At 42.0% G+C, this 23,150-nt stretch overlaps 1 protein-coding gene across 6 annotated transcripts in view; it reads left to right on the plus strand.

The window, feature by feature from the left end:
* Positions 1-19,177, plus strand: part of LOC124463668 (NACHT, LRR and PYD domains-containing protein 12-like) — a 33,790-nt gene extending 14,613 nt beyond the window's left edge. For 2 of the 6 annotated variants that reach the window (XM_047015481.1, XM_047015482.1), the window contains 9 exons: positions 5,478-5,532; positions 5,643-5,871; positions 6,110-7,886; positions 8,016-8,183; positions 8,758-8,928; positions 13,394-13,564; positions 15,797-15,970; positions 17,224-17,270; positions 17,980-19,177. In XM_047015481.1, coding sequence (XP_046871437.1) covers positions 5,478-5,532; positions 5,643-5,871; positions 6,110-7,886; positions 8,016-8,183; positions 8,758-8,928; positions 13,394-13,564; positions 15,797-15,970; positions 17,224-17,270; positions 17,980-18,518 — 3,331 coding nt within the window. In that variant the 3' untranslated portion in view covers positions 18,519-19,177. The remainder of the gene's footprint in view (positions 1-5,477; positions 5,533-5,642; positions 5,872-6,109; positions 7,887-8,015; positions 8,184-8,757; positions 8,929-13,393; positions 13,565-15,796; positions 15,971-17,223; positions 17,271-17,979) is intronic. The other 4 variants (XM_047015487.1, XM_047015485.1, XM_047015483.1 and 1 more) reach the window with 4 other exon arrangements.
* Positions 19,178-23,150: the final 3,973 nt, after the last annotated feature.

Below are 23,150 nucleotides of genomic sequence, written 5' to 3' on the forward strand. Positions count from 1 at the left end.
TTTCAAAGTGAAAAACATGTTAACACCTCACTAACATGTCACCTCACAAGATCTACAACATAAAACAACTGCAGTGATTGGATTTTTTTTTTTTTTATTATATGCACTGGAAGATTTCCATGAAATCATAAAAGAAAATCCTACATAATGCAAAAATGCACATGGGCATGCAAGAATAAAGCATTTTGTAAAATATGTCTGAATTAAACATTCTTTGTTTTGCACAATGATGAAACCTAGCATTTAAACAAAAATCTGTATTTTGGAATGAAACATTCAACACACTCAACAAACTGTGATGATAAACTGAGTCAAACATAATGGCTAAATAAGTAATAGTAAGTAAATGTAAATGTAAGTAATAAGTAAGTACATGACTAACCCAAATCAACGTATAGGCCTATTCACCACTCACGAGTCCAGCATTGGCCACTACTGCGAAATACAACAGTAACGCAATTCCAAAGGAATAAAAATGATGAAGGAAGAAAGAACAAATGGCAGGACTGTCAAATGACTTGCTAAATAACTCAATTTGGAGAACAGGAACATGGCCCAAAACGCTATAGCTACAGTTATTGCTAGCTGTAAAGCCAGGCTATAGCTGTCGGCTAGCTTGTAAAAAGTCCCTCATACAAACTGTATAGTTTTGCAATCGAAATTCGCACTAATTCTACAATTCGAAATTCTAGTGAAATTCACCTAGTTGTTGTTGTTGTCTGTTAGCCAAATACTGGATATTTACCATCCATAAAAATGTGCCACTGCCAAACGATTTCGCACTCCTAACTCACTCATTGACGTTGCACCAGTATAGGTTTAGGGAAAACATGACGTGGATTCAGGACAAATAGGTTTCGTTATTTACCGAAACCTATTTGATATTTTCTGAGCTGCAGAAAGACCTAATAGCATACACATCGATATTGCCCGCATAATCATACTGTAGGCCTATGATCAAATATTGGGGAGGACATGTCCCATAATCATACAGTTTGATCAAATATTGGAGGGGACGTATCCCATAATCATACAGGGGCGTGTTATAACGTTAATATGCATAAACTGGTTTCCACAAAGAACTCATTTCAGGCACAAGCTTTTGAAATGTTATGACCATGTTAAGAGTAAAAAAAAACACAATTGTTCACTTTTTAGACATTAATTTTGTGATTAGTAATTCATTGGTTATTCTTTCTTAATTGGTCATAGTTCACAAGTAGTTCTCAATGAAGATATATTTATTTAGTAATAATCAAATACCTACCAAGGAACTACCTTTGTACTAAATTCGCTATTACTTACTGCTTAGTTAATCTTGGTTCCGTATTAGTTAATAGTATTAAATTCAGTGTTAATGTAGAACTACATATTACTTCCTGCATAGCTACTCATTAACAACGGACCATTATTCTAAAGTGTTACCTCCTTCTTTTACCTTCAAATTATTTCAACCCAGACTTCAGCAACTGGTTTTCTGCTAAATGTTCACATTTTTCTGCAGCTCATCTTTCTGAAATTTTCCCCTTTTTGTTTTGCATTTTTCTTCTTCTTTTCTTCTGTTTTACATTTAGTCATTTTTACATTTAGTTTTCTGCCTTCATCTTGCTCCAGGTCCTTTCAAAAATACCTTTCACAGAAGTATCTTCCAACTGCCAGTACTTTTGCATTTTTTTTCTCTTTTCTGCCTTCATCTTGCTGCAGGTCTTTCTAACATACATTTCAGGCCTTTTAAAACTCCAGCAAATAATTTTCTGCTAAATTTTCACATTTTCATGCATTGTTTCTCTTCTTTCTGATTTTCTTCACTTTTTGTTTTGCATTTTTTTTCCACTTTCTGTAGTTTTATGCCTTCGTCCAACTCCAGCCCCTATTTAAAAGACATTTCGGGCGCTTTGAAGCTTCAGCTTATAACAAAAAAAAAAAATCACAATTCAGGTTTTCAGCATTCTCACTGCTGTTTTGCAGGAACAGCATTTTCTAGTTGGGGTGTGCTTGGCTTCGGCGAGCACAAACCATTGTTATTTCACATATATATTCATTTATTTCTTTTTATTTTTGCCCCCCTAAGGATCAGTCAATATTTGGACTACATAGACAACGCCTGTGTCAAAATGTTCGTCTTGGTCTCGACTGCATTGCTTGTATTGGGATTTACGTTCCGTTCCACAGTTTAGGAGGTTACAACGTTTTTGTGGCGACAAAGTGCCTTTAGTCAACGAAGGGTAATCTGTGCTAGCTACGTCACCACATGTTAGCAACGACGCATGGATACAACGTGATAGAGACGTTCTAGCTCGCAAATTGGAGCTTGGATTACGAGTGAAAAATACCACCCCCAAAAAATCACAACCATTTGGCTTTGTTGAGAAAGCGATTTTGAGTGGAACTGCAATCTCTGATTTTTCATTTAGGTCGTGAAAGTCTTTGTAATTTGAGCGAGTGCGGGTTGCCCATGAGACCGCCTAGTCTTTTAGGCGGCAGCCATGCTAGAAAGCGTCATAGTAGTATTTTCGTAGCTAATTTTATAGTTCAATTTTACACGAAAAATCAGAAAGAGGGAAATGTTATGACGATATGACTATTGTGAAGACAGCCAGGTGGTCAGATTTTAATGTAGATTGCTGTAAAAACTTTGATTTGTTTGCTACGTGAGAGCCCCGTCAGCCTCCATTGACGATTGCGGCAGCAACAACAGTGTTGTCGACGAGTGCCAGGGTCAATTCTACATCCAAATGGAGAGCGGTGTTTAAAAGATATGGTGATTGCGAAGACAGCCAGCGGGTCAGCATATTTTTGTTATTTGTTTAAAACTTGGAACTTGAGTGAGACCGCGTCTTGTTTTGACGTTAGCCTCACAGTCAGACTGGTAGTGTGTAGTAGTAGGATAGTGCCTTCAATGTAGTGATGTGTCGTTCGTGAACGATTCGTTCATTTTGAACGAATCCTTACAAGGACTCGGGAGTAACGAGTCTTCTCAAAGAGTGATTCGTTCATTTTCTCGTGGCCGTGCATCGGGACTGTTGCATAGGCTCGTCCAAGTAAACAGAAATGATTCGTTCATTTCCCGCATCGGTCTTCGGGTACGAATCTTTGGATCATTTTTCACGTGACCTGCATAGGCTCTGTACTGGTAGCTAGAGGAAACGAACGATTAGTTCATTTCCCGACTTGCTCTTTCTACGAGTCTTTGGATAATTTTTCACGTGACCTGTATAGGCTCTGTAGCTAGAGGAAACAAACGATTTGTTCATTTTCCAACTCTGTCTTTTTTCCCGTGACCCGCATTGTATTTTTTAGTAGAGGAAACAGTTTCCTCATTGCCTTTCGCGTGGCCGCTGTTTTAGTAGGACTGAATGATATTCGCTCAAGTCATCATACTGTCTGGTTTTGTTATTTTCACTGTTCATTGACATACGTTGAAATGAACGAATGACTCAAAAAAGATTTGTTCATTTTACTGAACGAGATTCAAAGAACCAAATCAGTAAAATGATCCGAACTTCCCATCACTACTTCAATGCCACAGCTATGGCTAAACTTTATTATGTCAAAAGAAACAGTAGATTACAAGTAAACGATTTGTGGGTGAAATTCTCATGACCTGTGGTTTCAAACCAGTGTAGCTCACTGCAACGCTGTAGCCTACTACTAGTCTAGTACTGTAGTTAGTAGCTACAAAAACATCTCCACAGCTGTTTACAGTAGAAAGTCAAACGAAACGGCGGCACATGTTCGGCACTACCCTTACTTAAATCGAAAGTATTTCAATAGGTGAAACTATCTGACTAGTGACTACTAAACTGAACTCCATTGCCACAGCCTAAACTTTGTAAATCTGTTCATGAAAATAATTCATATCAGCTAGACCGTACAACGGAAGTAACATTAAATCGAATTCAACCAACGCAATCGCTACCAAGACGAACAGTCTAGTAGTAGTAGTAGCCTACAATTTACCGGGGCAATGATCGCTACCACTGACAGTTTTATGAATTACTGATTTTCCCCTAAATAAATGTCAAGCTTATTTACGTTTTTGGGGGCATATTTTCAGTTATCAGAGGGTACTATTTGAATCGCGATTCCATCAGAGATAGCTACTGCTGGTAACGTTGTTGTTAAAATAAGCTTTAAAGGGGGTTCTTTATTAATGAATGAATGCAATATGAGTAGGCTAGATGCCTGAAAATATCAAGGGAAAAACTTACAATTACGTTTAAGTAATAGAGATTAGGTCAATTTTTACACCGGTCTGCCAAATGTATTCGTTTTGATTCAAATATGAGGTTGCTGATCACCATTCCCTCTTGCAGGGAAAATGAGAAGAAAACTATTTCATTCTAGTCTTCACTATTAGTATTTTGAGTTGTAAATGAGCAGAAAAAAATATGCTTTTAAATCTATGTAATCTTTATAAATAATAAGTAGGCTATGCATTTTTATATAAAATATACAGAAATATCAGTTGTAAAATGTAATTTAAATATGGACTCCTACAACCAACGCAAGCAAGCACACCCTACAATTTCCCCAGAAATTGTACCCTCTCTAGTTTAAAATTATTTTACTCGGTGTGAAATATTTTACTGTTGCTTGCTTTTCTACAGGTACACTCTTGCACTTTTTGAGGTTCATGTTGTTTAATTGTAACTTGTTTAACTACATGCTCTTAAGGCGGGCTCAGTGGTGGGGCAGTGCCTGGACTCACTGGGACTGTGGTGGAGATACGGATGCGGGGCAAGCTCTTAGCCATCATGGGCAATGTCAATCACCCCCTCCACCATGTCCTGGCAGGACAGTCCAGCAGCCTCCGTAGCGGGCGGCTCAACACCCTACGTTCTCGGACTGAGTGTCTTAGGAGGTCCTTTGTCCCAGCTGTCATAAAACTATATGACTCCACACTGTTTTGCACTATACATCTTATCTACACTGTACATAACCTTATTGTATTGTCTGTTTGTATTGTATCGTATTGTCTGTACATATTGTCTGTAATTATTGTTAATATGAGAGCAGTGAAAGATACCTGAATTTCCTCACGGGATTAATAAAGTATCTATCTAGCTATCATCTATCTCTTATGGTTCTTCCCTTTGCACTTTTTTGTTTTTTCACAATGTATGCTTCATGTTTTGGCTACCCGCAATGTTGTTGTTATGATCAGTGACCTATGCACTTTTGTAAAGCTCTCTCTTGAAAGTCGCTTTGGATAAAATTGTCTGTTAAATGAATAAATGTAAATGTATGGTTTAAGGAAATTATCGATTACTCAGACAGCTAGTGTCCAACAGGAAACCCCCTAATGGAAAGGAACAAATCAGTGCCATCTAGTGGTATAGAAGATAGTTTACTCTGTGTCACTCTTAAACAGTGTGTCTGTGTGTATGCAGGAATGGAGACAATTCAGTATTTTGGTCTTAGATATTTAGCCCATGTGGTTCATGTGTTTAAGTAATGTCATCTCTTGTCCACAGAAATCAACCGATGTCAGACCAGAGTCACCATGACGACTTGTCTTCTATATTCACAGTGAGTTTTGTGTTCATTTAAAGTACAAACAAGACATAATCATTTTAATCCGATTGTACTACTGTGTATAGAGTTCCTGGTTCCTCTGATATCTTCCCTCTCTGTTTCAGGTGCTTGAGGAGACTGTCATCGGGTTTGTGAAGGAAGAGCTGAAGAGGATGAAGAGGATTCTGAGTCCAGATTTCCAAGAAGGCTTAGAGAGTCAGAGGGAGGACCAGGAAGTGGTGGACCCTGAATATCAGAAGCAGGAGAGCAGTGCCAGAGAGGGAGCTCTGAAGATCACACTGCACGTCCTGAGGAACATGAACCAGAAGAAGCTGGCTGACACTCTGGAGAAAAGTAAGAGACTCCATATTTAGTCTTAGTTGACCGATTGATGGTATATGATGAAGATACAGGTTAAGAGAATCAGAGTAACTTTCAACTGGCAAAGTGCAATGATGGAAAATCAATGTTTATGTATAAGCCATCAATGTCTGCCATATTTAGAATCTGAAAAACTATTCTGAACTGTTAAGTAACTTTCTCTTGCAAACTAAAGCCCCGTTAAGAATAAGATCTGTGTTTGGTCTTTCAGGAGAGGTTTTTCGTCATAGACTCTCACGTAAACTCAAATCTAAACTGAGGAAGAAGTTTCAGACTGTCTTTGAGGTCATAGCTCAACAAGGAAACCCAACTCTTCTCAATAAAATCTACACAGACGTCTACATCACAGAGGGTGAGATTGCAGAGTTCAATAAAGAACATGAGGTGAGACAGATTGAGACAGCATCCAGGAAATCAGCAAGACCAGAGACAGCCATCACATGCAACAACATCTTTAAACCCTCAGCTGGACGAGACACACCTATCAGAATTGTTCTGACAACAGGAGTTGCAGGCATTGGAAAAACTGTCTCTGTGCAGAAGTTCATCATGGACTGGGCTGAGGGACTAGCCAATCAGGAAATCCAGTTCATCTTTCCTCTGCCGTTTCGAGAGCTGAATCTGTTGGATGGAGAAGAGTTCAGTCTGATGGAACTTGTCCATCACTTCTTCTCAGAAACCAGACAATCAGGAATCTCCAACTATGACAAGTACAACGTTCTGTTTGTCTTTGATGGTCTGGATGAGTGTCGACTGCCCTTAGCCTTCAAAAAGAACAAGAGCTGGTGTGATGTCACAGAGTCCACCTCAGTGGATGTGCTGCTGACCAACCTGATCAAAGGAAACCTGCTTCCCTCTGCTCTCATCTGGATCACCACTCGACCTGCAGCAGCCAATCAGATCCCTTCTGAGTGTGTTGACCTGGTGACAGAGGTACGAGGGTTCAATGATGCTCAGAAGGAGGAGTACATCATAAAGAGATGCAGTGATGAGATCCTGGCCAGGAGAATCATCTCACACATCAAGACATCTAGGACTCTTTACATCATGTGCCACATTCCAGTCTTCTCCCTAATGTGTGTGACAGTCCTGGAGCACATGCTGGGATCAGAGAAGAAAGAGAAGATGCCCAAGACCCTGACTGAGATGTACACAGCCTTCCTGGTGTTACAGACCAAACAGAAGAAGGTGAAGTATCATGGGAAAACTGAGACAGATCCACACTGGGATGAAGAGAGCATTAAGAGCATTCTGTCACTTGGAAAACTGGCCTTTTACCAGCTGGAGAAAGGCAACCTGATTTTCTATGAGAAAGACCTGACAGAGTGTGGCATTGATGTCCATGATGCCTCAGTGTACTCAGGAGTGTTCACACAGATCTTCAGACAGGATGGTAAAGTATTCCAGGAGAAGGTGTTCTGCTTTGTCCATCTGAGCTTTCAGGAGTTTCTGGCTGCTGTGTTTGTGTTTCTCTCATTCATCAACAACAATGAGAATCTGGTGTCTCAGTCCACCTCAGACACATCTGACATCCACCTCTACAAGACTGCTGTGGACAAGGCCTTGCAGAGTAGGAATGGAAACCTGGACCTTTTCCTCCGCTTCCTCCTGGGCCTCTCAATGGAGTCCAATCAGACTGACTTACGAGGCCTACTGACTCATACAAGAAGCAACATACAGAGCCATGAGGAAACAGTCAAGTACATCAAGGAGAAGATCAGAAAGAATCACTCTCCAGAGAGATGCATGAATCTGTTCCACTGTCTGAATGAACTGAATGACCATTCTCTGGTGGAGGAGATCCAACACTACCTGAGCTCAGGAAGTCTCTCCAGTGAGGAGCTCTCATTTACACAGAGGTCAGGTCTTTTCTTTGTGTTGCTGACTTCAGAAGAGAAGATGGATGTGTTTGACCTGAAGATATACTCCAGATCAGAAGAAGGTCTTCTGAGGCTGCTGCCAGTGGTCAGAGACTCCAAAACCGCTCTGTATGTATAAAGTAATTTTAACAATGTTATGATTTAGGACATATTGTGATGTGATATTTGATTATCGTATGATCCTATCGTATAAACTATGAGTCTGATGATGTGTCATGTTCTCCTTATGTCATGTAGGCTGAATGACTGTAACCTCTCAGAACGGTGCTGTGAAGCGCTGGCCTCAGCTCTCCCCTCCTCAGAGCTTACAGAGCTGGACTTGAGTTACAACAACCTGGGGGATTCAGGCATGAAGCTGCTCTCTGCTGGACTGGGGAATCCACTCTGCAAACTGGAGACACTGAGGTCTGTAATCACATTCACCAAGAGACAACCAATATTACACAACACACTGGTTGTAAATTTGTGGTCTATTAAAGGTAGAATATTCCGAGCAGTCAAGGTTTGTTGTCCACAAGTCATTCAGATACAAGGCAGCAGGCAGGCTCAGAGTCAGGGCAGGCAGGAGGTCAGGACCAGGAGAACTAAGAGGCAGAAAAAGTAATCATGTTCAACAAGAGACAATAATAAAGTTGTATGGTTGATTTCAGACAATATTCAGCTCTGGAAAAAATTAAGAGACCACTGCTTTTTTTCTTTTTTTTTTTTAAGTGAGGACCAGAAGGGTAACATTTGCAGTGGCCTCTTACATTTTACACTTCTGTTCCTCACTCATTGTCCTTCTCAACTTTTTTAAAAGGGAAAGAAAAAGGTGCAGTGTTTTTTTTTTTTTTTAAGGAGAGAAGCTCTATATTGAGAACACCTTGTCCATCTGATGTTGCCACAACACCCATGGAAAATGATCAGACTGATATTCTTTATTTCTACCTCTAGAGGGTAGTAGTGTTTGTGATCCATCCCTAATGATAATCTTCTACAGGCTGTCAGGCTGTCACATCACAGAGGAAGGCTGTGCTTCTATGGGCTCAGTGCTGAAGTCAAACTCCTCCCTGAGACAACTAGATCTAAGTAACAATGATCTGAAGGATGCTGGCATGAAGCTGCTTTCTGCTGGACTGGGGAACCCACTCTGCAAACTGGAGACACTGAGGTATGTATTTATGTTCTACATGAGCCATTAGTAGAGTTATAATCGCGCATTGTATTTGTATTTGTGTGGCTGATTTAGACAACAGAGTTGAGTCTCAAGTTGGGTATAAACTTCATGCAAAGAATGAGATATGCCTTCTACCGTAGTCATCAGTGAGGACTAGTTTGATAAGAAACAGGCAGATTTGCTGCATCTGAAACACTCAAAAAGATACTTTACATCAGGGGTGTCAAACTAATTTTCACCGAGGGCCACATAAGCATTATGGTTGCCCTCAAGGAGGCCAGTTGTAACTACGATGTAACGATGTTTACGATGTAAAAACAGTTTTGAGCTCTAGCTTTTGTGAACATATTCTGCTGCGATTGCGGTCCGCTTTTTAATTCTTGGACAATCTGCTGTTTTTCTTGGAGGCTAAATTTGGCATATTGATCTCCTTGTTTGGTGTCAAAGATTGTATTCTTTAACGACCGAAATCGCCTCATAACACAAAATTCATACAATTTTTTCTCCTTGAAGCACAAACTTATTCGCTTTCCCATCTTTCTTATACAGTGCCCTCCAAAAGTATTGGAACAGTGAGGCGAATTCCTTTATTTTTGCTGTAGACTGAAAACATTTGGGCTTGACATCAAATAATGAACGTGAGACCAGAGATCAACGTTTCAGCTTTTATTTCCAGGTATTTACATCAGGATCTGATGCACAACTAAGAAAATATCACATTTTGTTTGAATCCACCCATTTGTCATGTGAGCAAAAGTATTGGAACAGATATACTTAAAACATATTTAAGTGAATAAGACTTAATATTTAGTTGCAAATCCTTTGCTTTCAATAACTGCAGCAAGTCTGTGACCCATTGACGTCACCAAACTTTTGCATTCTTCCTTTTTGATGCTTTCCCAGGCTTTCACTGCAGCCTCTTTCAGTTGTTGTTTGTTTTGTGGGGTTCCTCCCTTCAGTCTCCTCTTAAGCAGGTAAAATGCATGCTCTATAGGGTTTAAGTCTGGAGATTGACTTGGCCAGTCTAATACCTTCCATTTCTTGCCCCTGATGAACTCCTTTGTTGTTTTGGCAGTGTGTTTTGGGTCGTTATCTTGCTGCATGATGAAGGCTCTGCCAATCAGTTTGGTTGCATCTTTCCTTAAATTGGCAGACAAAATGTTTCTGTAGACTTCCGAGTTCATTTTGCTGCTGCCATCATGTGTTACATCCTCAATGAAGATTAATGAGCCCGTCCTAGAAGAAGCCATGCAAGCCCAAGCCATGACATTACCTCCACCGTGTTTCACAGATGAGCATGTGTGTTTGGGATCATGAGCAGTTCCTTTCTTTCTCCAAACTTTAGCCTTTCCATCACTTTGGTAAAAGTTAATCTTTGTCTCATCAGTCCATAAAACTTTGTCCCAGAATTTTTGAGGTTCATCTCTGTACTTTTTGGCAAATTCCAGCCTGGCCTTCCTATTCTTCTTGCTAATGAGTGGTTTGCATCTTCTGGTGTAGCCCTTGTACTTTTGTTCATGAAGTCTTCTGCGAACAGTAGATAGTGATACCTTCACTCCTGCCATCTGGAGGTTGTTGCTGATCTCACTAACAGTTGTTTTAGGGTCTTTCTTTACAGCTCTCACAATGTTTCTGTCATCAACTGCTGATGTTTTCCTTGGTCTACCTGTTCGACGTCTGTTACTTAGTACACCAGTAGTTTTCTTCTTCTTCAGGACATTCCAAATGGTTGTACTGGCTATGGCCAATGTTTCTGCAATGGCTCTGATTGATTTTCCATCTTCTCTAAGACTCACAATTGCTTGTTTTTCACCCAAAGACAGCGCTCCGGTTTTCATGTTGTTTTCACCTCTGAATACAGTCTGCATAGACAAAACCTATCTTACCCAATCTGAACCTGAGTGTAGACATTCAGTGGTATTTATTGATTGAATAATGTATGTAATAGGACACACCTGGGCAACAAAACACACCTGTCAGTCATATGTTCCAATACTTTTGCTCACGTGACAAATGGGTGGGTTCGAACAAAAAGGTGATATTTTCGAATTTGTGCATCAGATCCTGATGTAAATACCTGGAAATAAAAGCTGAAACGTTGATCTCTGGTTTCACATTCATCGTTTGATGTCAAGCCCAAATGTTTTCAGTCTACAGCAAAAATAAAGGAATTGGCCTCACTGTTCCAATACTTTTGGAGGGCACTGTAACTGCCTTCCATCCAGGGCCGGATGCAGCCTGCTTTGACTGGGGGTGCAGTGAACATTTCTGGGGGGTGTCATGATTATGGAAAGGGATCGTATTATTTTTTATATTGATACAATTTTTGAGACTGCTTATCGATCCGAGTGTTAAACCTGAACCAGTATAATGAGGAGTAGTGTGTATGTGGTCACTACTGTGTTAGATCAATTCCAAAACATACCAAAGCATGTATTGTGTTATTGTATCTCACTGGTGAATTAATCTTTTAAGTTTCATGTCACAATAACACAATCAAGCTAACAATTCTTGAACATGATCATATATTCATTGATAGTTTGATTGTGTCAGTACAACAGTGCCATACATCTCATCTATAGCACTGATATTAGTAGATACTAAACCTAGTATTGATCCTTGTACCAAGGGAATTGTGATCTGATTTGCTCAGAAAGTGCAATGGAAGAATTCTAGTGGCACTGTGTAGATCTGAATAGTCAAGATGGCGGTTTCAATACAACTTATTTAGTTTGTACAAATGAAGAATTAATCAATATAGTGGTGTCTGTGATCGGTCAGCACTACTCAGTGACAGTTTGACTCCACATCAAGTGTCCCACAGTTCTTTGATGTCCCAGCTCCCTCTCTAAATGAGGAGATGGTTAATGATACACAAACAGGACACAGGACACAATCTCCTTGGCCAAAAGGTTAGGTCAGCTTGCTCAACTGAGATAACAATCTCCCCCAACCCCCAGACCTAAGTAAGACCCTCTGGCTCTTAGTTAGGTATCATAAAACAACACCATAAATGCCTTAAGACAATCTGAGTGTCCATTCTACAGAGTAAACCACACCACAGAGCCTCAGTTTCTTACATTTGTCTGTCTATAACAAAGGAACTTACTTTTTACCGCTTAAAGAAACATAGATATTGTAACTCAAAAACTGCCATAACAGAAAGACACTAGACAGTCTAGAACAAAAGATTCACTGATGGCCTACATTTCACATTACATGATTTAGAAATACCTCAGGAAGACCACATGATTTCTTAGTTTTCGTTAGACAGGATTGTTTTCTGTAACATTCCACAGGTACAATCCAGCACAGTGAAATCAGCTTCTCAGGCAGGTTAATATTTCACATTGGTTAATGGCTACTGTTTCATTGTGTTCAAGTCAAATGTTATTTGTACAGCCCTTTTTACAAGCAATGTCACAGAAGACACACACACCCATAGAACGTCACCTAAACCAACCTAAACCCTCAAGAAAGACAAGGACAAACTCTCAGGAAAACTCATAGTTAAAACTAAGGCTGTCAAAGTTAACGCGTTAATAACACGGGAGAAAAAAGTAGGATTAGAGAATGCAAAGGTACAAATAAGTTAAAATAACTGTAAGGGTGAGATCCCTACTGGTTAACTATAATCTAGTGTAGCAGGTCAGTCGTAAGACTAACTAACTAAAAACAACAACACGGGTTTTTGATGGAACCCTAAACACCAAGACAGTGCCAGCCTTCTTGTTTGAAACATAAGGTATGTTCCAAAGGAGAGAAGCTCTATATGAGAACACCATGTCCACCTGTTTTCAGCTTGAAACAGTTACTCGCCACAACACCCATGGAAAATAATCAGACTGATATTTTGTATTGTTGGGGATTTCCTGTTGGGGTTTTTGTGACCTTGTGACCTCAAGAGAGGAGTCAGCTAGGACGGGGGCAGATGAGGATAGGAAGAGTGTTTATCCCCACACTCAATGGGGAAAGAGTGTGCTGGGAGAGTCACTTTCCCCCTCCCCTAGAATGTTCTTTCCAGAGAGGAAATCAGATCAGAATGACCTGGTAGGGTCGTAAGAAAACAACCACGGGTTGTGCAAGAACAATCATGGGTTGTGTAAGAATAGGCCAAGTGAGGGAGGATATCTGTTTATCTGGAACAAACTGTGTGTGTGTCTAATGGCCAACAGATGTGTGTGACGTAGTAAGACTGTATAAAAGTTCTTGTCTGTTGAATACATGGGAGACTTCCCTGGCTAGGGAGGCTCGGCGTATGAGGGACTTCTCTGGCTAGAGAAGCTCTGCGTGTGATTCCAAACTACCTGGCAATAAACAAAGCCATTGCAATCAATCTCCTGACTCCAAGCCTGTTAATTCTTGCTACACTAAGAACCACTTTCGAGGCTCCAACAGTATTTATACCTCTAGAGGGTAGAATTGTTTGTGATCCCTCCCTAATGATAACCTTCTACAGGCTGTCTGGCTGTCACATCACAGAGGAAGGTTGTGCTTCTCTGGGCTCAGTGCTGAAGTCAGCCTCCTTCCTGAGACAACTAGATCTAAGTAACAATGACCTGAAGGATGCCGGCATGAAGCTGCTCTCTGCTGGACTGGGGAACCCACTCTGCAAACTGGAGACACTGAGGTATGTATTTATGTTCTACATGAGCCATTAGTGAAGTTATAATTGTACAATGTATTTGTGTGGTTGATTTATACAACAGAGTTGAGTCTCAAGTTGGGTATAAACTTCATGCCAAGAATGAGATGTGCCTTCTACTCAGTGCCGGTCCTTCCTGTAGGCGACATAGGCAGCCGCCTAGGGCGGCATGAACACGGAGGCGGCAATTTCCCAAGTGCAGCCATTTAAATGAACCCTCCTGCTGTCCTTGAGTCTCAAACACACTATTAGCAGGGGGGTGTTGGGGGGGGGTTGAAGGTGAACCTTGCCGAGGGCACTAAATGTGCTAGGACCGGCACTGCTTCTACTCTAGTCATCAGTTTGATAAGAAACAGGCAGATTTGCTGCATCTGAAACACTCAAATATACCGTACATAATGATTTGCATATATTGTATTTAATGTTTGTTTATTTTACACAGAATGAACATTTTTATGCAACTGTTTCTGAATGTGCAACATGATTGCACTCTCTTTGGGTACTCTTAACAATCTGTATGCCATTGCCCAAAGGGTAATAAAAAATTGTAATAAAATACAGCTTAATTACATTTTAAACCTATTTCGCATGACAACACAACCTGTCGGTCGTCAAACTTTGTGAACATCTGGGGGTTCCCTCTTCACAGTGGAAAAATATTGACTTTAATCTGTGAACACCACAGATTAATCTAAATCGGAAGCACACAATCTCAATTTCCCATTGTGTATGTGTGTGTCTGTGGTTGTTGTGATGTATTCTCTATTGTAACCTTTTACAAATGTTAGGGTCACTAGGTAAAGTAAGTTGAAAAAAATCACTATTTGAGGGTTTTCTCTGCTGTATAATAGCAGTTCTGTTTGACCCTGAAGACAACACAAGGGTTGAGATCTACTATTCATCATATTATTGTACATTTACCTGGGCAGTGAGTTTAACATCTGGCGGCTATTGTTGGTTGACGCCTCTTCCACCACATGAAGGGTTTCAAATTAGGAATGGCAAGAAAAGTGTGCTTGATGTATAATACTACTGTATATACTGTATATATGTATGGAACTGGCTATTCACATTAATTCTGACATACTTTAGTTTATAGGATGGTAACTTGCTCAGTTGTGCATATATGTCAAGTTTTTTTACAGCAAATGGTTCAGAGAGGAGCTGCTCGGCCTACTGCCATTAGAAGGACACACAACTGGCGATATAGTCTTTGGGGGAAAAAATGTTTAAGACATGGTCTGGATATGAAGCGTGTGTGCATGCTTGTGACAGATGGGGCTCCATCCATGACAGGGAAAGTGAATTGTTTGGCAGCACGTTGGTCCGCTGTTGCACCTCAGTTCACACCTCAGGTGTTGTGCGCAAAACTAAGCGGGGCTCTCAAAACGGCAATGGACAGGGTGATTCTGTTTATTTAGCTCTTTTATTGTTTTTGTATGCACTTTTTGCTGTGCATACTGACCAAAGTAAAAAAAGCTTACATGTTTTTCAAGAAATTAGTTTGTGTTGGTTTTAAAATGTGTCATTACGAGCAGCTTCACCACTGAAATGACTGGCCCAGCTAACCGACTGGCCCAACTGAATTTGTAATTGAATGATCTAGTGCTAGCTCTGCCAGGCTGAGTGGAGAGAAGAAAGTGCTCCGCTGTACTGTCACTGTTGTTTATTAGCTTGTCATGACTTTGTGAGTGATTAACTTCCTGTCACTGTTCAGTTGCTCATCCTCCTAATTGTGTTATTGTGATATTTCATAGAATTCTTAAGCAGAGGCGGCAATGATTCATGCTACATCGAGCTGTCACAGAACTCGGATTAGAGAGAATTTATTAAAGGGAGAGGTCACGTGGCTGTGAACATTGCTTTCTGCAATGGTGGATAGATATAATCCATGTTCTATGTCTCCTACTGCTTAAGAATAGGGGCTATAGCCCCAACTAATTTGTTGTGTTCATTCAAGTCAAGTTTGGGACTTGAATCCTAGTTCTTTTGAGCAGGCTTTATGTAGCAGACGTCCTGATAAATAAAACTTAAAACATAAAACTACTACCACCAAACTGAACACAAACCTAACCTTCCTGAACTGGGGGGAAAGGTCACTCTGTCTAATGAGGGGGAGGAGCAGCTATGACAGCACCCGCCAAATGAACCCCTCTGTGCTGACTCACTCTGGAGGGCCAGATGGATTCTGTCACAACATTGATCCTCTTTCTACAGGCTGTCAGGCTGTCTGGTCACAGAGGAAGGCTGTGCTTCTCTGGCCTCAGCTCTGAGGTCCAACCCCTTCCACCTGAGGGAACTGGACTTGAGCTACAATCATCCAGGAGAAAAAGGATTGAAGCTGCTCTCTGCTGGACTGGAGGATCCACACTGCAGACTGGAGAAACTCAAGTAAGGATATGTTGGTGTTTTTATATACCTCTTCATGTAATGTTGCTTAACACTGAATAGACATTTAAGTATGTTAATAGGCCTTGCATTTCATGATGATACAATTACAGACTGCATGGATTATTCAACCTACATTAATAAAACATACCTGGTGATCAAGTACAATTTATTGGGAACATCTGCATGTGTGTTGAGCTGTGGTATGACTATTATTGGTGAATAGACCCAAACCCCATCTCTGCAATCATAATGAATGAAGGCTGGTTTAAAGTACTTCCTCCTGCCTCTATGTATTAATGCTCATTGGTAACCTTAATGGGTTCCATTCAGACCTTAACAATAATTATTTTACTGTTATATGTCAACAAGACATTATCACCTGGCTATACCCAACGTTTAGATCTGTTGTGGTATTTATGCAAATTAGCACATACCTAATTAGATTATGCACCGTTTGCCCATCTTAACAAACAATTTCAAAAAACTTGTAATACATTTGTTGTTTGTCTTGATGTAAGTAATCAACTCAGTAATTTTCATGGTGATATCTAAAGGTTAAAATCTTTACCCTATTCACGTGAGAAAAATAATGAAAAGGCGTAGGCTGTATTTGGGTCTTTTTCGAAACTTTCCCCAAATGGGATTCTTCAGGGCTTTTTTTTCCTTACTCAGGACATATTGAAGATACTAAATCAGTTGAGTTTGCTTCTTTTGCAATTTGTCCTACCTTTTTTCATAAAATGACTGGAATGTGTCTGGTAGGCCTAAGCCTAAGCAAAATATGCCCTACCTGTTTGAACTGATTTTATAGTTCATTTTCAGCTGCTGCCAAGTGTGTTTTGTGCCCATAGAATTGTTCCACCACTTGTTCAGCTGTAGTAAGACGTGTGGTTAAATGTCAAATAAATAGACTGCATTGCAATGTACTCATTGACCAACTGTCTGTCTTTTGCTGTTGCAGTTGTTGTTTATCTTTCAGAGAATGTTTTCATACTCGCCTGCACAAAATGACAATGTCTAATTCCAGTGAATTAGAACTGAACTAACTCAGATCATCTTATCTGGAACCAAAAACTCTGTGCTTCCCATCTCAGGGTTCATCAAGTCAAAGCTCAGGAATACAGAGGAATACATCTCAGATGATAAAGATAGAAATAATAGTCACTTAATAATAAGTCACTTAGCAACAGGTGAAGTCACTTAGCAACAGGTGAAGTATCATTTCCTCATCATTCCTCTGCTTATCCCTACAGTGTGGATCATGGTGGAGAGTGCAGGATCAAACCTGGTCTTAGGAAATGTGAGTATTGACTGCTACTTAGTTCTAGTACACAGGGTCATACAGGGACAATACCATTAGTGACTTTGACACTGTCAGAAATGGACACATGTATGTGCCCTCCCTTCACCCTCCTCTCTCCTCCTTCCCCTCCCTTCTCGTCTTCCCTGTCCTCCTCCCTTCTCTCCTCCACCCTCCCTTCTCCCCTCCCCTGTTCCCCTCCCCTGTTCTCATCTTCTCTCCTCCCCTCCACCCCTCCTTTCATCCCCTCTCCTCCCTCATTCTTCTCTTCCCTTCTCATCTCCCCCCCTCCTCCCCACCTTTCTCCTCCCTCCCTGCCTCCGTCCCTTCCCCTCCCTTCCCCTCTCCTCTCTGCTCTGCTCTCCTGTCCTCTCTTCCTCCCAGTAGCTGCTGTGTGTCCCCTCCCTTCTCCCTCCCCTACACCCCACTATTCTCCTCTCACCTACCTTCATCTCTGATGTATTTCTGTCTGGAGGCAGGTAGGCCGAAAAGAGAGGCACGATACTGAATAAAGTTTTGACCTTGTTTATTAGGCCAAAACATGCCCTTAAACAGTACACATTCCACAAATGAGCTTCTTTGTGCATCTTCCTGCATCTTCTCTCTCCAGAGTTTGCACAGAGCAAATTCCCAGATCTATATGTGTCCGTCCAGGGGCGCACGACGCGACCTCGTGAGTCATATATTGTGTCTTGGTCTCCCCCATCAGATGCCTGTGAGCTCACACTGGACCCAAACACAGCATACAGACGCCTCTCTCTGTCTGAGGAGAACAGAAAGGTGACATGGAGGAGAGAGGAGCAGCCGTATCCTGATCACCCAGAGAGATTTGAGGACTGTTACCAGGTGCTGTGTAGAGAGGGTCTGTCTGGGCGCTTTTACTGGGAGGCAGAGTGGAGTGGAGGATGGAGGGTTTATATAGCAGTGACATATAAAGGAATCAGCAGGAGAGGATGGGGTGCTGACTGTGTGCTTGGATACAATAACAAGTCCTGGAGTCTGCAGTGTCATGGTAACAGTTACTTTGCCTGGCACAATAATAAGAGCACTGCCATACCTGACCCCCCCTCCATTTCCCACAGAGTAGGAGTGTATCTGGACTGGCCGGCCGGCATTCTGTCCTTCTACACAGTCTCCTCTGACACACTGACCCACCTGCAAACATTCCACAGCACATTCACTGAGCCCCTCTATCCTGGGTTCTGGGTTAATCCTGACTCCTCTGTGTCCCTGTGTCAGGTAGAATAGCCCACACACACTCTCACACACTGTGCTCACAGATGTGATTGAAGATTGAACTGTATACAGTTGTAATTGATATCCCAGAGTGTTAGTAAATATTGGTGTGTGTTGAATGTTTATTTTGTTTTCATTGTTGACAGACAACAATCCTGTCTTTGATCTCAGTTCCACTGAATGTGATGAACTAAATAGTGTCTGACTGCCTAAATAAGGAGAAATAAAGATGTTTTAGACAGGATTATAGAAGACATGCTGTGTGTTCGTTGGTGACCCAGTGGCTCTAGACACACACACACACACAGACACACACACACACACATGTACACACACAATGCAAGACACTACATTTAGGACCAGTAATAGGACCTACCCACTTGAATATACACTGTGTGTGTCTAGTATGTCCCCTCTCCTCCCACCTCCTCTCCCCTGATATGACATTTTAGGTTGTGTAAAATTATTGTGTTTTAATGTGAATTCTAAGCTTCTGTGTTCATTATTAGAAGACACGTGCTAAGACAGTTGCTTACAGGAATGTTGGGGGTTACATTTTGTTAGAGAGAGAGATCCTGTCCTCCTTGCCTTCTCACATGCACTGTACAACCTTTCTCTCTCTCTCTCTCTCTTTCTCTCTCTTTCTCTCTCTCTCTCTCTCTCTCTCTCTCTCTCTCTCTCTCTCTCTCTCTCTCTCTCTCTCTCTCTCCATCTCTCCTCTCTCTATCTTTCTCTCTCTATCTCTCTCCATCTCTCCTTTCTCTCTCACACTGAGGCACAAACGCATCTCTTTTCTGGTTAAATCTGTATAACAAGTATAACAAGTGTGTTGGATAATTCGTACAATTTATTGTCAGTTAAGCCTCTGTCATCATGTCTCCCCCCATCACCTCTCCACCCCATACATAGTTAAGTGTTAAGATGGTTGGAAATTAGATGCTTTGTGTCTCTCTCTCTCTCCCTCCCTCCCCTTTCTCCTTCCTTTCTCTCCTCCAACCCTCATCTCTGTTGGGTTCAGGCTCCACCTCCACCCTCCTCTCCCTCCCTCTCCTCTCCTTGTTGTGTCTCTGCCCTCCTCTCCCTCCCTCTCCTCTCCTTGTTGTGTCTCCTCCCTCCTCTCCCTCCCTCTCCTCTCCTTGTTGTGTCTCCTCCCTCCTCTCCCTCCCTCTCCTCTCCTTGTTGTGTCTCTGTCCTCCTTCCCTTCACTGCGCTCTCACAGTGCGTCTGGATTTCCACTTTACAATCCTCATCACTCTCCTCCATGTGTCATCTCTCTCCGTGCAGTGAGCACATTCTCCCTCCCCCTCTCTCTCCCCCCTTGTCTTTCCTTGCAGCAGTTGATCTCTCTCTCCCTCTTTCTGTACCTTTCTCTCTCCCTTTATAGTATGCCCCTGTAATCAAATAATATGTTTATCATTTAGTCTGAGATAAAGTCATGTTTAATATGTAATTTCTCATTGTATTTAGTTATAAAGGTCTGTTTATGCTAGTCACAGGAAAGTGTGCTTTTAGTTGTGGAATGTAGCTCCTGTTACAGTTTTTCACAATTGTTAAAACACATTCTTGAAACAGTCACCCATTTTCTCAAAACTGTAAACACAAAACCTCATCTTCAACCACTATTTACAAAACCTCGAATTCTCTTGCAAAATGAAACTTTCGCCTCAAAACTGTTTTACCTGTCCTCAAAATCAAACTTTCAACTCAAAACAGATTTACCTGTGCTCAAAATCAAACACTGCTCTCAAATCATAAATAAAGTGATCAAAATGATATACACTATCAAGCAGTCAGTAAACGATACACCAAAAAATTGAAAACACATTGTTCAAAACATATAGCTCTCAAGGAGAAGTACATTTTTACGTAATCTCAAAACTAATTTCATATTTATCCGTCATTGTCTTTTGATGAACGAAAACATGTTCTATCATAGTAGCTCAACATTTATCAGAAATTACTACTCTGCTTTGCTCTTTGCAATTGTTCTTGTTCTTTCTCCTCCTTGTACCCCTATACAGTACTATACTGGCCTTGCATAGTTTGCCATCAAAGGGCACTCTACAACGTCCCTGTTGGCAACACGAGTGGGGCAAAATGTTAGGGAAATCTGTTTGTTTTGTTACGCGTTTCTGGATTTTTTATTTCATTACAGTAATTTTCTATATCGGCCGATATATCAGAGTACTATACCCTGCATCTCACTACCCACAACTCACTCTTGATCTTTGTTGATATAAACCTGCAACCAGTCTAAATCTATTGAGCATCCACGTCATTTTGTGTGGCCCGCGGAAGCTTAATGGGCTATTAAAATAAGTCTACGCTGCTTTACAGCGTGCATTGACCATAAACGACATCTCTCACCATGCATTTCGATTGTGTTACAGCAAAGTGAGGACATCCCGCCTCTAGAAAGCAGTGTATGCACATCAGTGTTAAATGCAAAGTTTAACTGGGTGAAGGCGAGCATGGTTTGAATGACAGCACTCTAATGCAGCCGGTTCTGCGAACGTACCCCATGTGCATTTTCAGTCAAGGTCCTCGGGCATTCAACCCAAGTTGGTATCGCTCTCGAACTTGGTTAGAGAGCCAAGCTAGCATGTTTCTGCTTCCCTTGTCGACAATTTGGAGCCAGAAATGATGAAGACATCACCTTCATTAGACAAGGTTTTACCAATTGGAAAACGGCAATGTTTATTTTACATAAAGCTCAAAAAGCTATTCTGCGTTCAGATGAAGGGCAAAAAAAGTTTTGCTCTTGCGCTATGCGCGCTTGCATTTTGTCACCAAACACTGAGAAAAATTTGCAAATTTATCCTCCAAGAAAAACAGCAGATTGCCCAAGAATTAAAAGGCGGACTTCAATTGCAGCATAATAGGCCCTATGTTCACAAAAGCTACAGCAAAAACACCATTTTACATCGTTACTGACGTTACATCGTAGTTACAACTGGCCCTTTGACGGCAACCATAATGCTGATGTGGCCCTCGGTGAAAATGAGTTTGACACCCCTGGTTTAAGCCATTGACAACAGACTGCACAATTAGCTACATGAGTTTAGGCAACTGATAACTTTGTTCAGCCAATGGGTTTTAGTGTTTTAGCAATTCAGAAAAACTGTAAGACCACAATCCAGTTGACGGATGCAGGGAAGAGATGGTTAACCGGTGTGACCTCTGACCTTGGTGTAAACTGTGGAGACATGTTCAGTCTAAGAAGAAAACACATGTGAAGTTGATCGTCTGAGGAAGTTATCAGTTCTGTGTGGGGGTTTTGTTTTAAAATGTGTGTCAGATCGATGAGGAGTTTGTCAGACTGGGAACAGACTGTTGGTTAGCATGCTCTGTTAGAGTTTGGTCCAATTCATCAATTGTAATATTATGTAATAAAGGCATTTCATACTTTTAATGAGTGATTTTGAATTTCTCTACAACATGGGTACATTAAGTATTGATGGATGATGTGTCCGAGTGAGAAAATAGTTCATGTGATTTGAAAGATGTTGTCAATGAATGCATTTTGTGCCTAAGCAATGAAAACATGTCCACAGTTTAGCTCCATGTATGGATAGTTTTGAAAATTTGACCTAAGTATTGTAACAGAGGTCCTAGCGATTGTAAAACAAAAGAACTGTAAGCAATCTGTCCATCTGTTGATTGGCTGATGAGCTTCAACAGAGCAATAGTCAGATCACACAGCTGACTGAGTGGACTTGATTGAAGGGTTAGAGGCTGAGCTAATGATACCTGATGAGAGAGGGGAGGGAAGGAGAGGAGGAGAACGCCGTCCTCTGTTGATCCATTAGGAGAGGATGAGGGCGAGAGAGAAGGACGAGTGGGACTGAGGATGACAAGCAGGAGGAGAGAGAGAGTGGAGGAGAGGAGTAGGAGGAGGGAGGGGGTAGGGGTGCCATGTCCCAGTCAGAGAGGGACAGGGCAAGAGAGGAGGAGAGTTCCCTGGACGACGGTTCATCGTGTTTGATACGTCCTCCTCTAGGGAGAAAGGGGGCAGCATCGACATCCTGAGATGATTCCTTACTGGGTAGTGGAGCGGAGGGTTGGGGTGGCACAGGGGCAGATTTCTGGGCATGGGGGCCAGGAGTAGGGTGGAGGTCAGGGGGAGGGAGTGGAGGACTGGGCTCTCAGTGGCCCCCACCCTCCGGTGCTTCTGCTCCGTGGACAAACTCCCCACCAAGGGGGAGAAGAGGTGGAAAGGGGGAGGCAGGGGGAAGGGAAGGGGAGAGTGAGGGACAGAGGGGAACAGGAGTCCAGGGGGGGTCTTGTGCTCCTGCAGCCAGCACCCCCACAGCCTCCCTCCTGCGTCCTCCTCCACCCCCCTCTCACAGGAGGAGCTGCTGCCCCCCAAGCCCCAGCCGGGTCAGGCCGAGTCAGGCAGCCAGTCCAGCCTCAGCCCTCCCCCTCTCTGTCCCCCCCAGCCTTTGTCCCAGCCCACCGTCTGCTCCCCCTCTCTCTCCCGGTCCCCATCCTTCACCCCCTCCGGCTAGAGCCAAGCTCCAGTACCAGAGACTGCGCTCCGTGCCCCAGTCCTGGAGGTTCAATTCCCCCCGCTTGCCACTCAAAGCCAAGAGCCTCCAGCCTGGAGAGGAAGGTACGACGGGGGGAGACGAGAGAGGGAGACAC

Source organism: Hypomesus transpacificus, unplaced genomic scaffold, assembly GCF_021917145.1.
Source record: "Hypomesus transpacificus isolate Combined female unplaced genomic scaffold, fHypTra1 scaffold_30, whole genome shotgun sequence".
Lineage (NCBI taxonomy): Eukaryota > Metazoa > Chordata > Actinopteri > Osmeriformes > Osmeridae > Hypomesus > Hypomesus transpacificus.